The following is a 25979-nucleotide window of genomic DNA, read 5'->3' on the forward strand; positions in this document are numbered from 1 at the left end:
AGCGAATAGAACAAGGGAGAGGAGCGGATGGGGCGCGTCCCACCGAGGAGCAACCAATCCGAAGTCTTGGCGGCCGGAGGGGGCGGAGCCTAGGGGAAGGTGGGAAAGGGGAGGGAGAACGGAAAGAAAGGGGAGGGGCCACCTCCCGTGCTTGTGCCGCTGCGATTGGTTGAGGCTGCCTTCAGTCGTGCGCTGCGCCCCGCCTTCCTGAAGGGCAGGCCCCCCCCCAGCCCTGAAGGGAAGGTGAGGGCGGTATTGGGTGGTTTTTCTGGTGTCTGTTGGTCCGTTCTGCGGCGAGGCGGCGGCCGGTGGTGCGCTTCTCCCGGGCCGCCAGCCGCGGGTCCCATCTTCCCCCCTCCCATCTTCCCCCGCCCCGCGGCAGGGGCAGCGGCAGCCCCCGGGCTCGCGGAGGGAAGGGGAGCGGTGCTGCGGGGCGCCTGTCGCCGCCGGACATGGCGGCCGGGCAGGACAAGGGGAGGTTGGTCCTTCCGGCGCCCAGGCGCGGCGTTCCCGAGCGCGCACGGCGGGTGGTGCTGGGCCCCCGCCTTGGGCGGCCGCTGCCGGGTCCCGGATCGGCCGCTCTCGGGCGGGGGTTTGCGTGTCTTTGGCGAGGCCGATCGGAAGCGAACTGAGGGGGCTGAAGAGGGGTTAACACAGAGCGCCGGGCCGGGGCCTCGTGGGAGGCGAGGGGCTCGCTGTGGTTCCCCGGTTTGGGAACTGGGGGTGTCACCCTGCCTCACAGGGCTGGGGTGCCCCTGGGGAAAACCAAGGTTGTGTAAATGTATTATGTGTTGCATGTGCGGCTCTGTCAAAATGCAAAGCAGTGCCTGGATCCGGGAATCGCTGCGTTCTTTAACGTGGATTTCTCATCTCCATTGCATTCTCTTTTTCTGTGTAGGACCAGCTGTCCGGGCTGCGCAGCTTATTGGTTACAATATTTGTCACTTAAGAGGTGTGTTCCTTTCTTTTATGTCAAATTAGTGCTTAATGTGTATGCCAAGAAGCTTTTAGTTTTGTGTAACAACCTTGCATCTAGCCCAGACAGTAGAGACCCTGTCCCTTATTGTTCATTTTCTCAGCTCTGCCACTAGCATCTTGAGGAGTTCTCTGCTGCAGGGGGTCTGACCTGGGCAATTATTTCTGTATGCTATTTCCAGTAGTGTTGGGGAATTATCTTTGCACAGGGCCTTTGGATTTTTGCAGTGGAAAAGCTTCAGAGTGTTAATCAGTGGCTTTGCTTTTGCTTTATCATTATTTTTTCTCCCTATGGTGAGGTTTGTAGTGTGTCAGCAGCAAAGAAATGTCATGCAGGTCATATTTCATGCTTCTTGATAACTTTTAAAAGCTTTTGTATGGGTTCCTCCTTCATTGTTTTGAAAGGAGAGGTCTCCATTTTCTTATGTTTCAAAGGTAATTAATAAGACATTGTTTAATTGTGCAGTAACTGCAAAGGGATGGATGGCTTCTAGCCCCCACTGAGATATGCTTCCTGGCTAAATACAACTAGTCTGTTTGAGCTCCATGTTGTACTTATGTCCTGCTTGATCCTCTCTGCTCTTCCACAGCTCTCTGTGCAGTTAACAGAGGGGCATGGCTGTGAGAGCTTGTGGCTTGATCATCTACAGGAGGCTGAAGTCAGCACCGTCTTCTAAGGCCACTGATAGTATTGAATACCTCCTCCTTCAGACATCCTATGGGACCCATCACTGGACCCCACCCAAAGGTGACATTTGTTTCAATAACACACTTCAGAGTTGTTTCTGTCAGCAGTGAGTGAGATTACAGACTGAACTTTGGCTGAGTGCTTTGAGGGGCAGTTAATCAGTTGACAGTAGCGGCTGATTACGCTGTGTGTGCAGCTGAGTGGGGAGTTTTGCAGCCAAAATTCATTGCAAGTTGTGACTGTATAAACTATTGGGCACAAATGGTTGGGGTTTTGTGGGGGGACGGTCACCCAGTCATGCTTCTCAGATATCTCATGTTTCTGGCAGACATTGAGCAGACAAATGAAATTAGGTAGCTAGAGAAATTTTTACCTTCTCGCTCAGGTCTGACCCTCCGCCAGATACCGCTGTTGCCAATGCACCGTTGTTTCACCCATGTGAAATCAGAAGGGTCACAGTTTGCAGCGCAACATCAGAAGACAAACTGAAATCGGTGATGGTTTACTTTAAAATGCCTTTCTTAGATGGAGCTTCTGTAAGTTCAGGAGATCACTGATGAGGAGCACATGCTTAATGCAGCAGAGATGAGAGGGACAGCTGGGAGAAGTAACTGTATCAGCCATCTTCACCTAGCTGTCCTCACTCATCAGTGAGGCCCCAGGAGGACAAGACAAGCCCAGGGCCCCGAGATGTATAGCAACACCTTGTCTGTAAAGACACGTGGCAGAGCCAGTGTTTGGTAGTACATAGTCGTAGCCCTGGTACTGTGAAAAACCGCAGCACAGAAATACTTCAGGTTCCTTGTAGATCTTTATATGCTGTTTTTTACCCTCTGAGGTTTCTTCCTGCTAGTCTTGTTTTGTAAAATGCAGTGCTTGTAAAGCATAGTGCAGGAGCAGTTTGTAAACAGGAATTTGCAAATTGGAAAAAAATCTTGTAACAGTATCAACTATGCTCTTCTGTTATGGGAAATAACTGAACTTTCCAAAACTCCCCCTTTGTCCACTTCACCAAAAGCCTAAGGGAGTAGAGTTTGCAGCCTGCTGGAAAGCTAGAACACATGTGCTGAGGCATGATTAGTTGTGAGAGGAGAGACCCATGTGGAAATGTTCACCAGGAACGCAGTAATTCTGGACAAGTGATTGAAGTGACTTGCAGTCACTTCAGTAGGGAGTTAAATGACTTGCAGGCATGTGTCTCACGCACTCAGAATCATAGAATCATAGGATAGTTCCGGTTGGGAGGGATTTAAAGGTCATCTAGTCCAACCGTGTCAATAGGCAGGGGCATCTTTGACTAGATGAGGTGGCTCAGAGCCCCGTCCAACGTGACCGTGAGTGTTTGCAGGGATGGGGCATCGACCACCTCCGTGGGCAACGTGTTGCAGTGTTTGGCCCCCCTCATGGCAAAAAAAGTCTTCCTTGCATCTAGCCTGAACGGTAGCACCTTTGGGTTTAAAACCATGACGCCCTGTCCCGTGGCTAGAGGCCCTGTCAGCAAGCCTGTCCCCATCTTTCTTCTAAGCCCCCGCAAAGTATTGAAAGGCGGCAAGAAGGTCTCCCCGGAGCCTTCTCTTCAGCAGGCTGAACAGGCACAACTCTCTCAGCCTTCCCTCATGGGAGGGGTGTTGCAGCCCTGGGGTCATATTTGTGTCCCTCCTTGGGATGCGCTCCAGCCAACAGGTCCGTGTCGCCCTCGTAGTGAGGGCTTCAGAGCTGGATGCAGCACCGCAGGTGGGGTCTCACCAGAGCGGAGTAGTGGGGCAGAATCACTTCCTTCAACATACTGCTTAAGGTTTATATATCAAAAGCCACAATCTGATGGCAGCCTTTAATAGTAGCTTGGTATAGATTTGGGGGCAATAAACAAAGGAGAGGTATTATGTTGTATATTCTCTGCAATATGGATGGTCTTCAAAGGCAGCTGCAGGTTGTGTGATGCAGTAAAGTCCCTTGTTTACAATGCAGACTTAGATTTAATGTGGCAGGAGCCAGAATGAGAAGTTATAATTGTCTTTCCAAGAGCATGCAAGAGGCACTTTACAGCTGCAGCTGTACAGTGGTGTTTTAAAAGTTCCTTAAGCAGCTGCAACCCTTATGGGATTAAACTGGACATGCTTGGATCCCCCCATGTGAGCTTCATCAGCCTTATCTCTGCTCCTTAGAACTGTGACTCTGCACTAGCCAAAGCTGTTGCGGATGGAATGCGGGGTTCATTTTCCTTCTCAGCACATTGGAACTGCAGTAGTGCAAACAGCTGGGAGGATCTGGAAGCTGTGGTGTGAGGTGCTGCCAGCAGTCCTTTTTCTGCGCAGTAGGTAGACTGTAGTGTAAGATGGAAACTTACTGAGTTAGACTTGGGGTTGTCAACATGAGGTGACTGCCTTTTGCTGTGCTGGAGAGCAGGAGGTTGCAATGGTGTCCTTAGAGTTGAAACTGACTCTCAGCCCTCCAGCTTTATGACTGCCTCAACTCATTGCACAGTTGGTGGCTACAGATCATTACTAACTTTAAAAAAATAGTGGTTACTTATGGTTCATGGTTGTTCTGTGGGCATTTGCTGTGGGTACTGTAAAAGTAGTCCAGCTGTGCAAGGCAAAGTGGATTCTGTTTCCCAGCTACTGGTGATAAGTCCCAGCTGTGGAAATAATACTCTCTCAAAAAGGAGACAGCTTGACTTGCAGTGGTGACATTCACGGGGAAAATATTTTTACTTAAAGCTTCAGTGCATTTGATCTCAAATATCCAAGACGTCAAGCGCAATATCAGATGCTGTTTTCTACACAGTTGCTGCTTGAAATAGAAGCGGATTTTACATTTGAGGTGATGTCACATTGTAAGAGGTGTTCAAGCTTCTGATATGCAGACAAAGAAGTGAGTGAGACTTGTTGGGAAAGCAGAATGAGCTTCCCACATACCCCAGTTCTAGTACTAAAGGGTGGCTTTGGGTACCTGGGCCCAGAGGAAAGATTCATCCCTGTGATGAAATTATGGCTATTTGCAGCCAGCTACATAGAAAATAGAGTGACACCAGGGGCAAAATAAAGCTTAACTTTTTCCTTCTTGAAGCCTCCCAACTCCTGCTATGTTGCTTTTTTGAGGTCTTACTTGGCTTGTTCTATTTATGTTCTGGTCTGGAGCTTTCATGAGAAAACCAAATCTGACTTTTCTCAACAAAAGTACAAACAGCTGGGGATGTGTTATATTTATCCGTTGTTTGTAATGGCACCTCTCATTCTGAGCAACATAAATGATGTGTCCTAGAAGAACTACACAGCTGGTGAAAGGACTGGCTTTTAGGCTTGCTGCATTTCAGGGGGGAATATGGGAGAGAAATAAAAATACCCCTAATTGAAACCCACCTTTTAAATGGCATTTGTTGGTGCCTGGTCCTGATGTTGCTGGGCTGTTAGCATGAGTAAGAGTTTTGTGGAATTGAGCCTTAGGCTTCTATGGGAGGGAAGGGTTGAGAGAGGACTAAGACTGTTGCAGATGAGCACTGTCCCCTCTAACTGGATAAAGAAAAAACATTCATGAGGCACTTGGTCCTCATTGTGATCTAAGGTGGAACATTTTGGGTGCAGAGTGCTCCAGGAGAGGAGGACTGCAAGGAAAAGATGTCTAGTGCTGACATGCTACTGTGTGTTTCAGAAGATGTGGGATAAACAACGATCCTAATAGCCATGAGGTAAAGACAAATCAAGACATAAGAGCTGGAAAAGCAATCTCTGTTCTCCAGTTTCCATTTGATTCTGTATGAGATACAGTGTATTCTCATATCTGTCTCGCAATGTTTCCTAGTTGTCAACTGAACAAAGAAAATCTGAGTTTCCTTCTCAGAGACTTAACTTTTTTACCTTCTTGACAGGCCACGTGGACCCAGGAGAGGATGACCTGCAGACAGCCTTCCGGGAAACGCAGGAAGAGGCTGGTCTTCAGGCCAGTCAGCTCACCCTCATAGAGGGGTACAAGAAAGAACTACACTATCCTGTCCGTGGGAAACCGAAGACCGTCATTTACTGGCTGGCAGAAGTGAAGGACTGTAACACAGAAATCAAGCTCTCAGAGGAGCACCAGGCTTTCCAATGGCTGAAGCTGGAGGATGCTTGCAAATTTGCAGAATATGAGGACATGCAAGCGACACTGAAAGAAGTGCATCAGTTTCTGTGCTCCAAAGAATAATTGCTTGTGTGCAGATAAGTGGAATTCTTTAAGAAACATGGCCTGCTTTTTTTTTAAATCTGGTTTTAACCAGGGGAAGAACTACATGGCTGCTGAAATGTAGTTTTCTTTTTTAAACCCCTACAAATTCAGTGAAGATACTTGGAGCTTTTAAAGAGTTTGTGCTTTTGTTTCCCCCTAGCTAACGCAGAAAGGCACAGTCTGATTAAACCACAAGCCAAGAGATGTCTGAACTGAAAACCAGAGCTAACAAAGGCTTCCTCTGTTCCTGTCTCCTTTTTCCTTTTTTTTTCCTAGAAGTACTGAACAACCATAGGTCTTTTTGAAAAATCAAACGTTTGATATTTCTTGACTTGCTGATGTAGAACTACAGAGTTGAGAAAATCAAAATGTTTACTGCAGAAGTTCCACCTTACATTTCAAATGGGGAAGCAGGACTGTTCCCAAATCCTCAACTAATACACTGCAATAACTTGTCAAATCATTTCAGGCCTTTTTTGTTTACATCATGAATTTATGTACATCCCTAATGTACTGTTATGAAAACACTTTTCATCCAAAGAGTCTTAGTAAATGGTTGACATACAATATTTAAATGGTAAACTTGAAGTTCTCCTTTTGAGTCTTTCATTTTTGCTCTTTAACAAACACCTTGGCCATACATTATTTAGGGGACTGGGAAAAGGAAATCTATGCCTAATACAGCATTTTTTTTGAACTGAATATCTAAGCTAGTGTGCAATCTTGCATCCATTTGATAGCATCTGTGTTTCTGTGGCTGCAGCCCGCACCCATGAGTGGTCAGCAGGGCCATGTGCCCTGTCAGTGCTGAGCTGTAGGTACTCATGCTGGATGATTGCAGTAGCATGCGGTGGTACCGATGAGCTTGCTTGCATCAGCTTTCTTGTGGGCCTCTCTTCTGTCAGTAACATTGTTGGGAGCTGAGGGTGTTAGTACTCTATGATTATGCATGTTCAGTTAGTAATGGTTCATAATCTTTTGGATGTTTTGGAACCTAAATACCAAATAAGCAGAGTGCCATTATTAGCATTTTTAGGTGAGGGATGAGATTGTCTGAATCACAGGGAACTTCGGGGAAGAAGGTGGGCCCCCTTCCCTATGTCTCCTCTAGCCTTTGCTGCTTAGGCACTTGGACCTCACAAAGCAACTAAGTGTATGAGGAAGTAGACTCTACTTCCATTTTGTCTTCCTCAATGCTGCAAGAGTAAAATGAGGGTCATCAGCATCACATCAGCCCTGGAGAAGACCTGCGGTAGCAGAGATTCAGTGTAACTGGGCTGAGAAATATGGGCAGCGGTTTAGTATCGTGTTACTCTCCAGTTATGCAGCACTCGTCCTTAGGCACAGCACACATTAGTACAACTGTGACAGTGGTGTCTTCCTTCATCACGCTCTTGTCTTCCTGTAGAGTGATTTATAAAAGCCCCATTATAGTGCATCCTTTTCTGTGTGTATATACATGTATGCACACATACACGCAGAAAAAAAGGAAGCACTATAAGGGGGCTTTTAATATACCTATATATAAAAACACACAAAGAATTTTGGTGCATCTCCACTTTATTGTCAGGTTTTATTCTGATTATGAACACTGTTTAAAAGCGTTGCATTCAGGTGACGGCAGAGACTGAACAGCACATAGGTTGTGCAATTGATCTGAGAGTTTCTCAGCTAGCTTTAGAAGCAGGGGATGGAAGGTGTTTCCCACTGTCACCTGGTCTAGCCCCAAGGCTGAATCGGCTATTTTGGAGTCTTTCCCGAAGGACTTTTGGCTAACATGCTATTTAAGACCTCTAGTGATGAAGACTCACACCTTCAGCTCCTCTGTCCACACCTTGGAAAATTTGGTGTCTAGCATCTAATGTAGGTAAACCCATGAGAAATAACTAAAAGATAACAACCGGTAGAAGAGAGGAGGAGAAAACAGTCAAAAGCCTGTGCTGCTTCACAGTCTTACTTCATTATTGTTTGAGCTACCATTTAATCAGTGCTATGTAAACAATGGTGTTACTGCCTTTATGATTATGAGCAAGATTAGCATATTAAATATGAATTATAGTCCTTAACAAGTCATCTGTTTTGCCCATTCAGCAGTAATGAACTTAAGCACTTGCTGCTTGGGAAAGCACGATATTAGCTCAACTCCAAGTAAGTATTTGCATTTTAATGGTACTGCATATATAGTATCCCCAATGTGCATCAAGGTTTTGGAGGGTGCTGTGTGCTGTAAGGCAATGTGGTCCTTGGACAAAATTTCAAAGGTGGGCATCTTAATTGTGGTAGAAAAGGACCAAGGGATGTTACTGTGATAATTGGTGCGGCACTGCGTGTGCGTTTTCAGTGATTCTTGTACAGAATGTATTCCCACAAATGTTGTCTGCAAAATGATGCTTACACACTTGGAAACTTGACCCTGAAGTCTTTGGATTTGTTTTAAAGTGGGAATATTGGAAAGTCAGAATTTAATTCTGACTCTTGTTTGTGTTTGCTGCTCACTGGTGAAGAGTTTTTCCTCTGCCCAGTCTAGTAGTAAAATATTTTCCCAAGAAGCTTGTGGGAAACCCTCCAGTAAGTAATTATGGAATAGTCTTCCTGGGGAAGACATTTATTTCCAACCTTTATGATTCTTATGCCCTGAACCAATAAAGTTTGTATTTCCTTTCTTGGGACCAGCCAAGTTTATAGTTATAATAATATCTTGTGCCAATTAACTTCTCGCCAGGTTGTGGATCTATGTTTAAGAAGAAAAATTTTAAAAACAAAACAAAACAAAACCCAGAGACTTTAAATTCCATAGAGAACTTACTTCTGCCTTAGGTTAAATAAATTTGAACTCTAGAGAAGTCCAAGCTCCACTGAAATGGCACAAGTTAATTTAGGTAGAGCGAAAAGAGTTGTCTGTCTGAGTAAGAGACAGGTTAGGATGTGGTTAGGATACAGTTTCCCTTGCACTGCTGAACAAATATACTGATGCAGTTCATACTTGTCATTTCTTGGTGTTAGTATTTCCTTCTCCAAATAATTCCTGATTTATAGCCATCATTATGGGAAAGATGGGAAAGATCATTATGGGAGAGAGAAGGAAAGGGTAAATTCATGAATATTAGGAAAGCACTGAGACATTGCAAGTGTCACTGAGAAAAGGTCAAGACTGAGTGTGATGGGTCACAAGTAATTATGCTCATACAAGAAGTGCAAAGGCTGAAAAAAGTGCCTTGCTCCTGTTTAGAAAAAAGTGGTACTACTGCTCTAGATGGGAGCAGTGTATCTGTTCACTGACTGTCCACATAACTGCAGGAAATCAGAGACAGAAGCTGGTATAAAATGGCTGGATAATGTAATACCCCTGACAAGCATCATCAATGTTACTTGTCATTCTACATAGAGAAAGAGGATGTGTGTTATAGGAGGTCTAATACATCCTAGATATGGAAGTATTTTGAGACACACTCTCTCAGCAGGACTCTTGCAGTGATGCAGAGAGGACGATGGAGTGCTACCTTTTAAGTTAGAAAAATTACTTGCTATTACTGAATCGATAATGGGGGGGGAGTATTTTGGCAGATATCTGGAGGAGGCTTTTTAAACTGTAGAGTCCTGAAGGCACTGCTTATTAGTTGTGTTCTCACACTGACAAAGTAATTGACAGCCTTCTGTGTCTGTTGGCAGCTAGTTTTATCTTAGAAAGGATTTAAGGATCGTCAAGGCTTCTGTTTTTCACCTTACAGCTTGTCTCCAAGGATTTACTTTCTCATACACTCAGCAACTCTAGAAATCTCAGGGCAATGGACAGTTGCAGCTGGCGAGAGTCTTGCCTTCGTTTAGCTAAATCTGGGGTTTTTTATAGGTTAAATCAGCTCTGAAAGAGCAAAGCAGCGTGTGCCTATACAAACGAAACAATCTGCTCTGCTTGCTGCAACCTCGTGCTCTGCAAGGAGATTGTTCTCAAGTGTTAAAAAAAGAAACCAAACAGCGCTTACAACTCCCCGTCAAAACAGCAAGGCTAGGGAGGAGATCAGCTATGGTGGCACTCTTCCTGGTGAGAAGGGTGACATAGGGTGGAACAGCAGCCCTGTTATTTCAAAGCTAGTCCATTTGATAGTTGGCATTATCAAAAAGAGGAGTGACCGTCCCATCTTTCCACTCAATGAGGATCTCTCCATGTCTCAAGGAAGGGGAGCGAGATGGTGGAAGGTACTGCTGGGGACCTCTTCGTAAGGGAGATGGCTCCCGCAGGTCAGTTCTGCTGCTGTTGTCTGGAGAGCTCTTCAAAGCAGAGAGGATTTTCTTCTTCCTAGAAGAAGAGAGAAGAGGGTATGTAATTGCATCTGCCTGTCTCCTGGTTGTTTCTCCATGTGAACTGGATTGGCAACCATAGTGCCCAAATTCTCTAAACCTTCAGGGACGGTGCAAGGTGTGTAGGGGAGAAGGAGCCAACCATTAGTGGCTGCATTTGGGTGGGACAGTGAGTGGGAGGGAGAAACAAGCTGGCAGAGAGGAGAAACCATCAATGGTGACATGGGTGAGCAGAGCCATCTGCTCAGAGCCAGACACTGCAGGTGTGGGATTGGGAAGAGGGCCAAGATCAAGACTTCTGTTTTGAAATGCTGGACAGGGAGGTAGTAGCAAACAGAATGAACCTTAATCTCACTTACTTGTTGTAATGAACGTTGAGCGTCAGTATTATTAATCCCAGTATGAATGCCAAGGGGCTGAGGACCAGCATGGCTGTCTTCCAGTTGGTGCCTGAAAGGATATAATAGAAAACAGTCATCTGTTTGCTGTACCTATCCCCGTTCTTATGCCGTAGCCACAATTGCCAGAAAGAACACCTGTGATGTCCCTGAAGACTGGCAGGTAACATGAAAAGTGTTCGGTCCATAAGATCAACACCTTACAGCTGCTTCACACTGTGCAGCATCCCTCTATTGAAAATGGCCACAAAAAGGTTTTCTTTCTTGCTAGGAAGACAATAACTATTCATGCTTCTCTGCTCTGCAGTTCTCTGATACGAAATAAGAAGGGCATCAGTGCTAGTGGGTATCAGTTTCTCCTGGTGAGCTGGGACAAAGCATTTGCAAGTTTTTACTCACTTTCATACTCCAGGCCTGGGGAGATTTGTTTAATATTTAAAAGGAGTTTTTCTGATAGGTAATTTGGTGCCCTTGTTCCTTACGGAGCATCCTCAGTGGGACCCAGGGGAATGTAAGTCTGTACTGGTGGGAAAATCAGGGGCACTGATGAACCTTCATCTACTTGGTCTTCTCCTCTGGCTGATCCCTGGACCTACCTGCAAGCCTGGCCCCAGCATTTTTCCCTCGATTTCCATGGTGCTTTTTAGAGTGATTGTGGGACACGTCTGGGGGAAGAAGCAGAGAGACTCAGATTAGCAGGTTCCACTGTTGGATGGGAGGAAGCTCCAACTTGCTCCTGGGGCTGCACTGTAACTGCATAGCCCTGTTGTGTGGAGCCATCAGGGAAACAGGAACTTTACTGTGCCTCAGCATTCCCCAGCCATGGAATTTTTTTGCTCCTGTAACACCTGATGGCTGTGCTTCCAGGTTAAGACTATGGCCATATCACTGAACCGCTTGCCAAGGCAAACATTTCAACATGTCGTGTGAAAGCAAATCCTTGCACCACTCCGTGGTACGCATGGAAGTTCTTCAGAGGTACTTGGGTACTTACCATTACTGAAAATACTTAAGTCATCTCTAGATGCCGCCCACACTTTCTTTCCTGCTGTTCTCACATATGCGTTCAGAAAATAAAAGTGCTCACCCTCGTTTGCTGGGAGGTATGCCTGTTTGGTCTTCACTGGAGATGCTGTGCTGTTAAATTTGTTAGCCAGAGATGAGTCAGTCAAGCCAACAGAAGATTGTCTGTCCACAGCATCGACCTTTGATGAATTGATAGTTTTAGCTTGGAAGGAAATAAAGCAAAGATATATGTGATTATCATTTACTTTTTGTACAGAAACCTGGATACAGTCAGTGCCTGGCAAGGGAAGGGAATCCATCCCTGCCTTGTTAGTCCTCTACCCTGCAATAGCGATCACCCCCTCAATTCTCACAGATTTCAAAGATGAAATGAACCTCTTGAGACTGAATCCACAGCCAAAGCAGAGCTTGTTTTCTGGTGGTGAATAAGGTTATTGGTCTAAAAACCATGAGTGCAACACCAGCTGTTAAAGGTTGAGGTGTGAGGAAGAGGCAAGCAGAACTGGAGCTAAGCATCACAGGTATTACCAACACAGCAGATGAAGGAATGGTGGTAAATAGCCCACACCTCTCCCAAGACTCAATGGCATCCTTTGCCTTGCTAGTCTTACTGCAGAAGGAGGGTATGTGGGGTACTGCCAGAGGGGACGTTGTAGGAAATCTTGTGGCAGCAATAGTCACCCCTCTCCTGCACTGAGGTGTTTGGCAGGACCAAGAAACTCATATCTGCAGGGTTCTCCGCTGCTTATCCCAACCCCATCCCTTCCTGTGGCGTGAGCATCCACAGGTACATGGGTGTAATTTATTGAGCAAATAACACGCTGAAGTAAAAGTTCTCCATTGATGGTCAAATGAAACCTAGATAAGAAAGGCCTAAAGAAACACATAGGGCTCTGATGTGACTGAGTAGTCAGAGGTTCCCTCCAGTAGACTCTAAACCATGTGGTTACTAGGAAAATTATCAGTTTGCACAAGACACACTAACTGGCACAACCTGATTCAAAGCCTGCTCTGTGTTTACCCTCACAGCCTTATTTGGAGAGCCTGGCTCCAAGGCAGCCTGGGCTGCCAGGAACATTGCCTTGTGGAATGCAAACACCCTTTTCACATGCCTTTTTCCCATATCTTAAATGTTCCCCACATTTCCTACCCTATATTTAACTAGCTTATTATGGTATCTAATTTGTATTGGCTCTATTTACCTTCATGTTAAACAAGCACTAATGCTTTTGACTACTGGTTTGTGATAATTACATTATAATCTTCTGGTTGGGTAATTAAAAACCTCAGTAAAAAGGACATCTTATCTGTACATAGCAGCCAAAAAAATGACAATATGATTGAGAATATTGTATCTCTCTATTTCAAATGAGATACAGCCTATTTGTGTCAAAAGGTTATACTCATCATCCATTGCTTATGCCAACTAGATTATCACATTTTCTCTTCACTCATTTCTGCAAAGCTGAATATTTCACTGGGGCCATCAAGCCTTAAGGTAAAGAATAGCTTTAGGTAAGGGAAATAGTTTCCCCTGGGAAAGGTTGGGAACCTCATCACCTACAGAGTGGACAAACACAGAAAAGTCATTATGAACATCAGCTCTTTTCTCGCCCCTGGAGTGGAAGGTGGGAGAGGAGGAGAGCATGAGGGGAGGAATGGAGTGTGATTTTCAGGTCTCAGTTCTCCACACAGATTCACAAGAAAACTCCTGAAACCCCCTTCCTTTGCATAAGGGACTAAATGAAAGAGGGAAACAGGCTGGACCATGCCAACATCAGTAGTCTGCAATGGGCTTCACTGGCCACCTGTCAAATTATGACAGTCATAGCTTGGTGCAATGACCATGCCTGATGTCTGTTAGCCTGGTGTCCAACACCTAAAACTATGACAGGACCAGGGTTTCTGCCCTTTTTGTGTCCAGTCTAGGCAGAGGATAGTAAGCATGCATGAAGGCAGAGATTAGATTAGTTTTTGGCAGAGGCCATGGCCATGAAACTGATAATACAGAAGAGATTTTTTAAATAATTTTTGATGTAATGTTCTAGGTTTTCTTAATGCAAAGGGAGAGCAGCGCTTTAACTGCCTCCCACTACTTGCTGTGTTCACTAGTCTCTTTGTGATTACATCAGGCACCAGGAGTGATTCACATTTGAGGATCATGAGAGCATGGGATGAAGGTTAGAAATGTGGTTTTGTTAGTGGTAAGTGCACTGTTGGGGTCTGGCAGGAGATAACTGTAATGTGTTGCTTTGAAGCAACAATTTCTCAACCAAATATAGCTGCTTCTCAATAATTCATGCAAGTTTAAAAGAGGTTTTAATCTGCCTCCAGTTTTCTTGTTACCAAAAATGACATCCCTAAGCACAAAGTGCCAAAAGCCTCTTCAAAGTCTAAGCACCTGACTTTATGGGACTTCCTTCATTGTTTTGGACTTGGGAGGCTCAAGCAATTCCAACTATTCTTAGCTCTGGGCGCCATTCAGATGTACTTTCCAAAATACTTGACTTTTGCCGGTCATCAGAAATGCATCTGGGCTTAAAGACCTGATCCTGTAAGTTGTTACATGCTTTCTGGAAAACACTGAACAGAAGCTACTGGGAATCAGTGGTACTAAGTAGTTGGGCTGACTTGGAGCCATTTGGTATCTCTCTGGATGGGGCCAAAGCGACCATGAGTTAGAATGGTGGATGCAAGCCTGGTGTTAGGTGGCTTGGATGACACCTAAGGTTAGATGCTATCTGGAACTAACTCTACCTCATCTTACTTTCATAGCTCCACACTCGTGTATCTACAGCTTGTTGCGTTGGTTTGCTGGACCTTGGAGCTGATGTCCAGGCAGCAGCACAGATGGTTTCATCTGCTAAAGTCTTCCACCTGCTGAATTTGTCCTTCTCCCTTGAGACAAAGACCTTGTGGCCTCCTTCCTTGGTGCTGAGGTGGAAGCCCAAGTTCTGCAGAGTCAAGTGTCCCTTCTTACTGCAGGACCATGCTTGGCGTTCCCAGTTCCCGCAGGGCTCCAGCTTGACCAGGGCATACTCTCGCGTCTTGTGGGCTGACAAGCACTGCTTTGTTTGAAGGCTGACGATGGTCCCAGTGGCAGGGTCCCAGCTCCACTGCTGCTGCTGGGAGTGCAGCTTGCAGTCGGTCAGGCTGATGGCATTGGTCTCACGGTGGGAGACATGAATGCACTTTTCCAGACGGGTGTTCCTTATGAAGAAGCCTTGTCCCTCTGCTACTGCGGTACAAGCAGAGCACGGTTTAGTACTGTGCACATCTGAGGCAAACATGTCTTCTGAGCACCAGACATTGTAAACACCCTGGGGAAGGGAAGACATAACCCACCACTCCTTTCCTGGATGGGCATGCCTAGATAAATCGTTCTCCTAGCTTCCTAATTCCCCAGAATATGGGGTGTGCAAATAGCCAGGAGCAATACTACAGAGAAATAACAGTGACATAAGTAACCCATGTAACTAATGGGGAAAAACTCACCATCCTTGAAAAGATGTACTGTTATATCTGCCTATATATATTTAATTCAATATTTTAACTGGTTATCGCTTTAAACAGGAACCCATCCTTCCCTCCCTCCAAAATAATTGGATGGTTTGGGTTTTTTTTTTTTTCCCCTATCTGGATCAAATCTTAGATATGAAAATAAGCAATTGAAACTCCTGAATTCCCCAGATGCTATTCATCTGGGGCCAATTAGGCCACCTTGGGCTACTGATTCCATTAAGTGGCTTCTGGTGATATTACAGCAACACTGGGATAAAACCACACCCCATCAGAAGTCTGGAAGTACTTGAATGACACAGCTTATGTAAGTATTGACGTAAACGTGGATTTAGCACCCCTGACATTGTTCTGTGCTCCCCAGGCATGAAGGTACCCTTTTTTATGGATCCCTTTGTTAGAGACATTACAGCCGCCCCACAACAGACACACAATTTGAAGCAATTTCTGTAATTGCTTGTTGTTTTTAATAGCAACAGGTCCCAGCATCTCTGATAACTTGGGATGGATGTCATCCTGTTAGCTGGACAATTGCCCTCATTTTCAGTACAAAATCATCAGGTGTGGCCTGTGAACATTCTAAGCAAAATGTTAAATGCTAAACCATCTGTCACTGATGAAGGTGTACCTTCTGCTGTGTATTTTATGCCTAAGACAGAGGGATAGACATAAAAGTTTCAAGTTTCTGCACATTCTGAGAAATCTTTTAATTTTAATTACAATTAACACATGGTAACTCCCAGCTTTTGTGGTCAGAGTTATAAAAGCCCCATCAGCAAACAGTATTGAGCATAAGGAGTAAGAGGAGACTGAAAAGTTATGTTGGACAAGAACACTGATGTTTATCTAAACAACAGTTTCTGCAGAGATTCCCCTCCCAAAGCAAAGAACAATACTTTTCCCTGGCAGCAAGTGTTTGGCTCAGTACCTGAAAAACTAATGGCAGTGTAAACAGAAGCCGGTACACAATACCATGGGTATGAACAATAGCTTAAAAGAGCTCTTATGTTTTCTCTCAGGAAGTTCTAGGGGACTGCTAGATTAATCGTGCCTGGGGGCTGTTGTATCAGAAACAGCTTGGGGCTTTCTGCTCAGCCTGAATGCATGGGGAGAGGCAGCCAGAAACCACAGTACAACTCCGGTGCTGGCTCTGAGACAAGGATGGATGCGTCTGCACTGGGATCTGAGTTTTGTGGGCTTGTAATAGCCACCAATCCAGGCAATTCCTGCCAAGCCCATGTGCCTAAATGGAAATTAAATTTCTGGGAGATCTGGATGGAGTGAAGATGTTTAAGGCACCTTGGGCTTGAGTTTCTGCCAGCTTCCAAAGGAAGGAAAAATGTCTCATATATAATCTCCCATAATCCTTAGAAAATCCAAAGGAATTAATACAATCCCCTCACCATGCTTTTTCCTAGGACCTGGATTCCAGGATTCTCACCTCTTTGCTTAACTGGCAGAAACCCATTTCCAAAGTAATGATCTGAGAGCTGCACAGGAGCTGCACAGGGGAATATAAGAACTGTGCTGGGTAGATAAAATATCTGTCAGGCCCAGCATCCTGTCTCCAGCACTGGACATTAACATTTCCTAATAGGGAAAGAGGGTAAAAATTGGACAGGTAAGGAGCTCACTCAAGGCAGCAAGGATGCCAGTGCCTCCTTCCTGAAATGTATCAGCTAGTTAAGAGAGTATCACGGGTATTTACAATCAAAATGTTTTTTTCCCGTGTACACTACATTGTATTTGTCAACTCTGAAGTTCAAAAACCATTTTGTTGCTCAGTCAGTATCAGGAACTCCTTCTGCAACTCTTCACAGTCAGCTTCAGTTTTGATTTTTCTGCATAGTTTTGTGCCACCAGCAAATTTTATTACTTCACTATTCAGCCCTTTTCCCAAGATCACTGTGTCGAACAACACTGATGGTTGTCGGCACCTGCTGATACCTTCAGTTTGCCGTGATCACTGTCACTTTATTCCACCTCTTTGTTCCAGCCTGTGGGTGAAATATCTCTCTCTCCATAAGAATGAAGTTTCTTAAGGGCCTGGGTGGAAGAATCTTACCAAAAGGCTGTTGCAAACACAAGCATAAGGTCTAGAACAGCTCACCACATTTATGCACTCATTGATGCCATTACAGATGTCAGGCATTCCCACTACAAACGCTGTATTGACTTTTCTTGTATTTATCCATGTGTCTGCAAATTCTGCTCTTTGTTTCTACTGATTTCCTGATGCTGAAAACAGTGTGACCTGTGTTTCCCCAGGCTGTGCAAGGGTCCCTTTTAAGATGAACATAATTGTCATAACGCAGCTTTTGGTGCTGAGGCTGTTTTAGGTAATAGTTTACATACTCCTTAGAAGTTTTTAAAAAATGTCATCTTTAATTTCCTGTAACTCAGTGTGAAGGCAGTGAATGCCATCTGGGATGGTCATTTGCCACAGATTCTTTATCTTTAAACTTCCTCTGTTGACAATTTTATTTTGTAATATTCTTTGGACTGTGGAGAGCGGCTGCTCTGTGAGGACCTCCCTGATGATGTCTGAAGTGAACACCAGCACCAAAAATCCATTCAGACTTTTAACCCTGCCCTGTCTTGGTTGTCCTTCTTACATTTATATCCATTATTGGCCTCCTTACACCCACCGTGTTTCTACTTCAGATATATTTAAACATTTCTATTAGTAGTTTTTTATGCTCTCTCTAGGTTGCTCCTCTAAATCTTTTTCTCATATGTGTTATATGGGTTTTGTTATTAAATGGGCTAGGCTCTCTAGTTTTTCTTCTTTTCCTTGCTTGGTAATGTCTGTGCATTTGAAGGTTGCTTTTTTTTTAACAATTTTAAGAGCATTAATGTTTAACTCAGATGGGAGATTTGTGTTTTCTTCTCTGTGTACAGTCCCTGGTGGCATACATTCTCTAAAGAATTGCCATGTTACCTGCATGTTAGCAGCAAGCATTGCATGCCCCGATGTTATCTACCAAACTTTTGCTCTTTTGAGCTGCCCCTTTCTACCAGCTTTCTTGTTTTTGCAGATCTCAGTTTTCAGAGACTCGCCCCACTGAAGGTACACAGTAGCCAGCCTGCCATGGGAATACATGTGAGTTGAGGAACCTCAACCCTGCAACTGAGGTGCTTTCCTCTGAGATTTGTATAGCTCCTCAGTAGCATATGACACTAAGTTATTAATAGATTTTTATCTTCCTTCCATACCTCAGGTCCATTTCACAGCTTGGGAACAGAAGTCTAGCTAAACTTTTCTTGGTTCAATATTACACAGGAGGGTAGCAGCAAACCTGGGGCCATAATCCTTCTCCTCTGAACTGTGGTCCAAATGTCTTTCCTACTGACAGTGATGTTGAGCTCTCTGTAAGGCTGACTGTCAGCAGCAGGGTTTTCCTTGTGGTGTTTCACGTGGTCCTTGCCAACCAAGATGTGAGGCTGTGTCTGTCGTTCACCATCCACTACCTGTACATTATTGCCTTCCTGAGGTTGAGATGTTGCCATCTAAGTGAGCAACTTACAATTAGATAGAGGTAACTGGCAGCAATCGTTGCACATGCCCCACATGAGGGGTAGAGCCACAAATAAAGCTGGAGTATATTTACTTTGGGATACACATCAGGCACCAAGAATCCTTACTCAGGAGGCAAAAATGACTTTTTCTTCCCAACATTGCCAAGTCCCACTGTCCAGCAGCCCTGCAAATAAGGCCGTCAGCCTTAACATTTTGGGAATGTTATCCTGGAGAAAGCAGAGCATCCAACATACTCCCTGGGGATGGGACTCGGTGTCTCTGGAAAATGCCAGCCTTACCCACAAATGTCTGCTTTGAGCTGCTTATGCTTGAACACTTTGGCCTCTTCATATTTTTAGGCATAAAATAAACAATTTCTAGCAAAGGCTTTTGATGCCAGCTCATTTGTCCTCTGATATTGCCACTCTGTCTGGTTACAAGAAAGAAAAGCAAGCAAATATAGCCCCCTCCTTCTCTGCAGCATGGCCACCCTTGGGACATGCTGTTCCTTGTAGGATTAGGAGGAAAAAGCATGCAATGTTCCTAATTAAGGTAATACCACCAGTAATCCCAGTCCCGCTGGGAAAGTTTCTGCTGTTTGTAAGCAGTGCCTGTGATGGCTCGATCAAAACCATTTGCAGATCATTTGGGGGTGGGTTGCTCCCTCTGAAGACTCTGTGGAGGGAAGTGGTAAGTCAGAGCTGAGCAAGCACAGGTTCTCAAAACACTCCAGGTCATGTGGGAAACAGTGCTGGCTTTGGCCTCTTTTGCCCTCCCCTGTGGGGTTCCTAATTCTTCAAAAAATCCTTTAATTAGCTCAATTTCTCTTGACAGGTGGGTATTTTCTGTAGGGAGAAGACAACCGCTGAGTCACAGGCAGGAATTTACCTTTTCCTGTCTCTACCTGTCCTTGAAGGCATGCATCTCTCATAGCAGCTCATGGCAGCAGCCACGGCACCTCTCATAGGGACTGCTTTGTGGGACATCCTACAGCCCAGGAGACCTCCTACATGGGTACCACTATATGTCATCAGGTCATCTCGAGTCACCCAGGCTGTGGCAACAGTGGCTTGGAGAAATGTCTTTAAGCTGTTTCTGCTGCTTCCACCGAAAATGAGCACAGCACTAGGGGTACATGTGCCGTGGCTGAGAAACCTTGGAGCCAGCAGTGCCATAGCCTGAGTGATGATGAGACAAGCCAGAGAATTTCCTGCTTTGGTTGATCTGCCTCCGTGGTTCGCCACTGCGTATCGCCCTCACACCTTCTCTGCGGAGCATGCACCAGTGGAGACTGACTCACACCATTCTCAGATACATTACATATATTTGCCTACTTACACAACTCCCCACGAATATCAGCTCTCCCAGGATTTAGGGACCCCTTGTCTTGTTGGATTATTGCAGCAGTTCAAGGGGCACCAGGTGGGAAGATGGTCTGGAAGGCTCCCATCCTCTCAAGTTGCCCTGCCAGCAATTTTTGCCTCTGTCCTAGCACTAAAAACAGCCATGAGGGACTTCAGCTCCCACCAGAAATGGCCCTAGCCCAGAAGAAGAAAAATTAACCAGAGACTCTGGGTAAAGCCATCTTTAGCTGCTTAGACACTGTGGTGATGCAGACAACACCTCTCCCTACCCTGGTACTGATTATCGGACCCTCTCCCTTCAGGCAAGCACAGCATCTAACCTCCCCTGCCCTCCTGCCCTTGCTGCTGGGCCTCACACTGGTAATGCAGAACTACTACATGTTCTATCCAGGTCTCTTAGATTCAAATTCAGTACTAAATGTAGAGTGGGGCTTTTGTAGCACATCTACTAAACTAGGCAGTCTAGAAAGACACTGGATGAAGGCAGAAGTGACTTTCATATGACTTACCCATAGCAGCAAAAGCAATTTGCTGTGATGGCCTGAAGTTACCATATAATGCCATGAGTGAAATCTCAGCCAGATGTTTCTTCTCAACAGGAGGGAAAGTTGTTTCTGAGCCACCCTGGGCCCAGCATGCTCCTTCTATCTCCTGCAGAGGGTCAGGACCAGATAGAAATGAGGAGATGCAGTAGCAGAAGAGCGAAGCTCCCAGTTAAGGCAGGAGGGTTCCCTATGCAGATGGAGCTCAGTGCAAGATGTGGCACTGTAAGATCACTTGTAGGAACATTACATTGGATCTAGCTGAAACAAGCAGCTTTAGGTGCTCTCAGGTATGGACAAACAAGGCCTTGAATAAGTAAGAAGGAGCAGACTTGAATGCAGCCCAGCAGTAACTCCTCATGAAAAGATCTCCCTCCATCCAAGGGAGCAAGGCCCTCTCTGCTGCCCACACAAGAGACAAGATCAGAGCCATGGGATGAAGAAATTAAAAAGAGCTGGAAGGCACTTGCTGTTATAAGATGGGTGTGGTCACCTAGATGTGTTTGGTCAGAGGCAAAAAATCCAGATGTGCACAGGGAAACAGTGCAATTGGCACTCTGTTGTCTATTTTGCCCAACTTCATGCCCAAGACCAGCATGGCAGGAAGTTAAATTAGATTTTTTTTTTGCAAAACAGGCTGTTGACTGATCTGGAACCAACATCAGCTTTAGTTTGCTCCAGTCCTCCCTCAGCCTACAACCACACTTACTTGGATGTAAAGTTTAGAGACAGAAATGTCCATGACAGGTCAGTGGATGTGGCCAATCTACCGATGAAGAGGATGATGATAGGTAGACCCTGGTGAGTCCCTGTTGGTGAGCAAACAGGCATCTACTCATTAGGCCCAGCAGAACAGGCAGAACTAGAGCTGGGTAGCCAGCTACCTGGCAGCTGGGAACTCTGGGTTTAAGGGGGCACAACTTCCATCACTGCAGGCAGCAGATTAGCTCTTCTCAAGCTGTCTCATTTTTATAGAGGAGTCCACAAAGCTTACTGGTAGCTGCCAGTAATTAACTGGCAAACAGCTTGTCAGTGCAAGTACCTGATTGCAGATACTTCTAGGTCTGCCCTCAGATTATTTTCTAGTAACATACATCTCCAAGGGTACTTCCCAGCTGTTCCCAGATGTTGCTTCAGGCAACTATTGGACTGTGTTTTCTCCCAACCATTGGTGCTTTCTCAAGAATATCTTGCTTTTGGTTCGCCAACAAGGCTTCATAACTTTCCACGCTACTGCAAGGTCCACTTTTGATCAAGTATCTCAGCAAAGGCCTCCAAGGCAGCCAAGCAACCATAGGAAAAGAAAGAAGGTTTTGTCATGGAAAAGCAGATGGATAAATGATGGGAAGTAGAGGAGGTTGGTGAGGTCAACAGGAAGCTGATGCATGTGGGTGAAAACAGTCCCTGGGGGGATATGATAGAGGTCTATAAAAACCAGAGAGGTCTGGAGAGGATGGGCAGGGGCTGACTGGTCAAGGACTGAGCCCAGATGGGACAAGGTTCGCCAAGGGAAGGCTCACAGTGTGCAGGACATTGCTCTGCACCTAGCAGCCATGCAGGAGATCTGATAGCCACTGAAGAGTTAAACACACCAGGGTCAGGAAATCCCCTGAGCAGAAAATATTTGGAGGCTGGAGAAGTATATGGGGGAGGAGAAGTATCAGATAAGTTTGGCCTTTCTGCCTCTTCAACAGAAGATGCTTAGGGCTACCTTAGGAGAGCAGGGCACAAGGGGTCAGAGAGCAGCCAGCACTGCACATGGGCTCAGGAGAGAGGAGAGCAGTGCCCAGGATATGGGATTGGGCCAGGATGCTAAGCAGAGCCACTGCCAGCATCACACTCAGGCATGAGAATTGCGAGTCAGTCTTAAATGCGGTATTATTTCAGCAGTTTTCTTTCTGCTTGTATGTGCACAGATCCTGTTGATACCTGACTTCCCACCACCCATTGTACCTCACTGGGTTAGGCCTGTTAGGCTTGACTTCTTAAGAAAACACTTCAGCTCCCTCCCTGCTTGCAGGGACTTTCCAAAAAAAACACTGTCAGAACCAGCTTAGGCAATTCCAGGATTTCCAGTTTCCAGCAGGAAACCGAACCCTCTAAGGACTGTTGAGAGCAAGCACCTCTGTCCTGCTGGCAGTCTGAAAACTCAGCAGCCCCAGGCACGATGGGGAGAGGCTTCTGTGGAGGGAGATCAGCCCCAAGCAAGGACATGTTTGCTGTCTGTTCTTTGAGCTTGCTTTGGGCGTTGCTAGGTATTGGGAAGATGAATTCCTTTCTTGCAGAACAGTTGTGGTTTTATTAGTGGTTGGGCTGAAATGAAGCAGCTGATCATGCGATTGCACCAAAAGTGTTTTACTGAAAAGGAAAAGGAATGCTCCATGGAAATGTTCTGTGATCCTCCATCATTTCTGAAGACAACACAGCCATGGGGCTTCTGTTGTATGGCAGTAGTAAAGAGCCACTTTCTTCTAACACCGGACAAGATCTGTATTAGAGTGAGAGAAAGAGCAAGACCCCAAAGGCTGTTCTGCTCTCCTGGCATCCCACCATGGCGTCATCTCCAGGTCGTAACCAGATCTCCCGGAACTTTTAAAAGATGCACATGTGTCCTCACCCCTTACTAGCACAGTGAAATACTCTTAGTCTGGGGCTTCAATTCACTGGATTTACTTTAATATTAAAAAAAAGAAGCAAGATTGGGGGTGAAAAACCAGCAGTAGACAGAACAAAACTAAAATCTGTAGGAGCATAAAGCTCTCCTTTGACCTGGCTGCAGAGCAAACTGAGGGCTAGATGCTTAAAGCAGGCCATACTTAGAGGTTGTGGATCTGGGAATGGAAAGCAAAAGGGCTGGAAGGAATGTCCTATGGGGAGTAGCTGAGGATTTTGGGCTTGTCTAGCTTGGAGAAAAAGAGACTGAGGGGCAACCTCATTGCTCTCTACAGCTTCCTGAGGAGGGGAACTGGAAAGGGAGGTAGTGATCTCTTTTCCCTGGGATCCAGTGATAGGATGCATGGGAATGGTTCAAAGCTGCACCGGGGAGATTAGACTGGACATTAGGAAGCATTTCTTTACACAGAGGGTGGTTAAACACTGGAACAGGCTTCCTGGAGAGGTGGTTGATGCCACAAGCCTGCAGTGTTTCAGAGGCATTTGGACAATGCCCTTAACATGCTTTAACTTGGTCAGCCCTGAATCGGTCAGGCAGTTGGACTAGAGGACCATTACAGGTCCCTTCCAACTGAAATAACAGTCTATTCTATCCTAAGTATTATAGCCAGAGCTGCCAGTCTGAGATTTGGCTTTACAGGTTAAACATCCTAGCTGTGCAGCCCAAATAGCTGTAGTCCTCTGGTCCAGGGAGCTTGGAAAGCTCTGAGCAGGTAACCTGCAAAACTGCAGGGCTGTGCTCCTTGCAGCTTCAGGTACTGAACGAGCCTTGAAGCACTCCAGGGATTTATTTCCATGAGTCCCTTTCAGCCTGGCATCTCAGACATAATAAAAAGTGAATTACTTATTAGTTCAGGGGCTTCACTCTTTTTTGAAGAAAAGAGACACTGTCCACTGCCCATGATGGGATGGGTGAGACTGTGGGTAGCACCGCTCCCAGGTAGCTGCTCCTGGGTAGCAACACTCTGGCTCTGTAGGATGATGCTCAGCAGAACTTCTACATGTCAAAACCAAGTCTGCTTGGATTCTAAATCCTGCTGTGTACAGGCAGGATACAGGATTCAAGTGACCTCAGCAAGCAGCTGAATGTTAACATAAGCCACTACCAAGTTTGCTCCGTGGTGATGAGCGGTGCAGAATCTACAGCTTCCCAGCATGTCCCGCTCCCAGCTGACCACCACAAAAGCAGGCCTAATGTAACAAGATCCTGCTCCCCTTCCCATCACTCTCTCCCATGCTGCCAGCACTGTCTGAGCCCAGTCACCATTGCTGGGAAGGAACAGCCAAGGTGGGGGCAAACAGTGCTCAGGAGATCACTTAGTGCTTGCCTCACCTCCAGAGCAGGTTTATTCATCTGCTCTTCTTAGCAGTTGAAAAGCACTTTATAAAAGTGGCCAGCATGAAGGCATGGTGTCCCTTGCCAAGCCATCCCAGCACCTTGCCAGGCTGTGCTTCACCCTACCCCAGCGTTTAATCCCATTTTAAGTGCTGCCTTGAAACAGACCCACAGGCACTTCTTTTACAGCTAGTAGGTTCAGAGCTTTGCAGCCCAAGCAACACTTCAACAGAAAAGCAGGTTAAAACCTGGAGTGCCATTCAATTCCCACTTTCCAGTTACCCCAAAGGAGAAGAAACTTACCCTCAAGCCAAGGAAGGAGGCAAATACAGCCCAGGCTCAGCTTGAAAAGCTCCATGGTCTACCAGCACAGCACGGGGAAAGGAGCCCCTGAAGCTTCTTGCCTGCGAGGAGTGCCTGGCAGCTCACTTGTCTCCCTTCCTCTGTCATTCACAGCAGAAAAACCCGCTGGGAAGAGAAAAACTCTTTTGTCTTAGTGCTGGAGACTTGGCAGCCGGCTTATCAGCAAAAGATCAGCTTGGAGACGTGGTCCTGCTCAGCGGTTATCCCTTAGGAGAAATCATATGACAAGCCAGGATGGGGAGGACACTGGACCGATATGTTCGCAGCCGCCAAGCTCAGCTCCTTAGCAGCCACAGTTGCTTCCAGCCATGAGAGTCGAATGCTAAGCAGGCTGGCAGGCTGCCCTCACCAGTGCTGGGAGCAGAGGAGGATGCAGGGCTGGCCGGGCAAAGAAAGACAAAGTTCAGCAGGACTGCCTGGAGGGGCGTGGGATGCATCTGTTGAAACCCTGCACTCAGCTGTTCCATCACAGGGACGTTCTCTCTTTAGGGAGAAATATCCCTACTGAGGTGAATTTAAGTACTGTTACAGGTCACAGTGGAGACAAAACCTCACAAACTGGCTGCGGGGGTCCCGGAGCTGGTGGGTAATGGTGGGGGGAGCCAAGCTTCTGGTGGGGGAGCAGGGTCCAGCTGTGGGTCTGCCCTGATTCTCATCCTGAGGGTTGCTGGGATCGAGTTTGGCTTTTCGTGTGGCTGTTTGGGCTCTGCACCGGGGGAAAAACCACACATCCCTCCCTGAGGTACAGCTGCAAAGTCTGTCAGGTGAAACAGCAGCAGGAGAACATAATTTTTCTAGTGAGATGTTCCCACTCAGCCACATCCTTTCTGTGCCTCTCTGTCCCACCTGCTTGCTGGGGTCATTCTCATCCAGTTATATCATTAGCCCTTTTGCATTAAAAAAAAACTTTAAAGTGATGGCTTTGCATTTACTTTTGGGGTCAAGTCCTGGATGGCACCAATGTCACATCTCCCATCCATGCCCAGCCCTGGGCTGATAGCTCCCAGCTTTCTCCCTCTCGGAGGGGGGGTCTGGCTTCGAGACAGACTGACTTCTTCCCAGGCAGATGCAGATAT

At 46.0% G+C, this 25979-nt stretch overlaps 2 protein-coding genes across 6 annotated transcripts; one reads left to right on the forward strand and one right to left on the reverse strand.

The window, feature by feature from the left end:
• The first annotated feature begins 170 nt into the window (after positions 1-170).
• Positions 171-6435, forward strand: NUDT2 (nudix hydrolase 2). 4 transcript variants are annotated; one of them, XM_064438914.1, is made up of 4 exons: positions 171-243; positions 899-952; positions 1566-1723; positions 5532-6435. In XM_064438914.1, the coding sequence occupies exons 3-4, from the start codon at positions 1591-1593 to the stop codon at positions 5843-5845; spliced, it is 447 nt and encodes a 148-aa protein (XP_064294984.1). In that variant the 5' UTR covers positions 171-243; positions 899-952; positions 1566-1590; the 3' UTR covers positions 5846-6435. The 4 variants fall into 4 exon arrangements, with proteins under 4 accessions (XP_064294984.1, XP_064294985.1, XP_064294983.1 ...); XM_064438915.1 differs by lacking the exon at positions 171-243 and adding an exon at positions 250-478; XM_064438913.1 differs by lacking the exon at positions 171-243 and adding an exon at positions 250-478 and having other exon boundaries at positions 1626-1723.
• On the reverse strand, positions 5949-25319 carry LOC135310617 (uncharacterized). 2 transcript variants are annotated; one of them, XM_064438912.1, is made up of 6 exons: positions 24844-25319; positions 14354-14821; positions 11648-11788; positions 11157-11225; positions 10522-10612; positions 5949-10160 (listed from the first exon to the last, which is right to left on the reverse strand). In XM_064438912.1, exons 1-6 carry the CDS (start codon positions 24896-24898, stop codon positions 9953-9955), a joined length of 1032 nt encoding a protein of 343 aa, XP_064294982.1. In that variant the 5' UTR covers positions 24899-25319; the 3' UTR covers positions 5949-9952. The 2 variants fall into 2 exon arrangements, with proteins under 2 accessions (XP_064294982.1, XP_064294981.1); XM_064438911.1 differs by having other exon boundaries at positions 14354-14824; positions 24844-25318.
• Between the last annotated feature and the right edge of the window lie 660 nt (positions 25320-25979).

Source organism: Phalacrocorax carbo, chromosome Z, assembly GCF_963921805.1.
Source record: "Phalacrocorax carbo chromosome Z, bPhaCar2.1, whole genome shotgun sequence".
Lineage (NCBI taxonomy): Eukaryota > Metazoa > Chordata > Aves > Suliformes > Phalacrocoracidae > Phalacrocorax > Phalacrocorax carbo.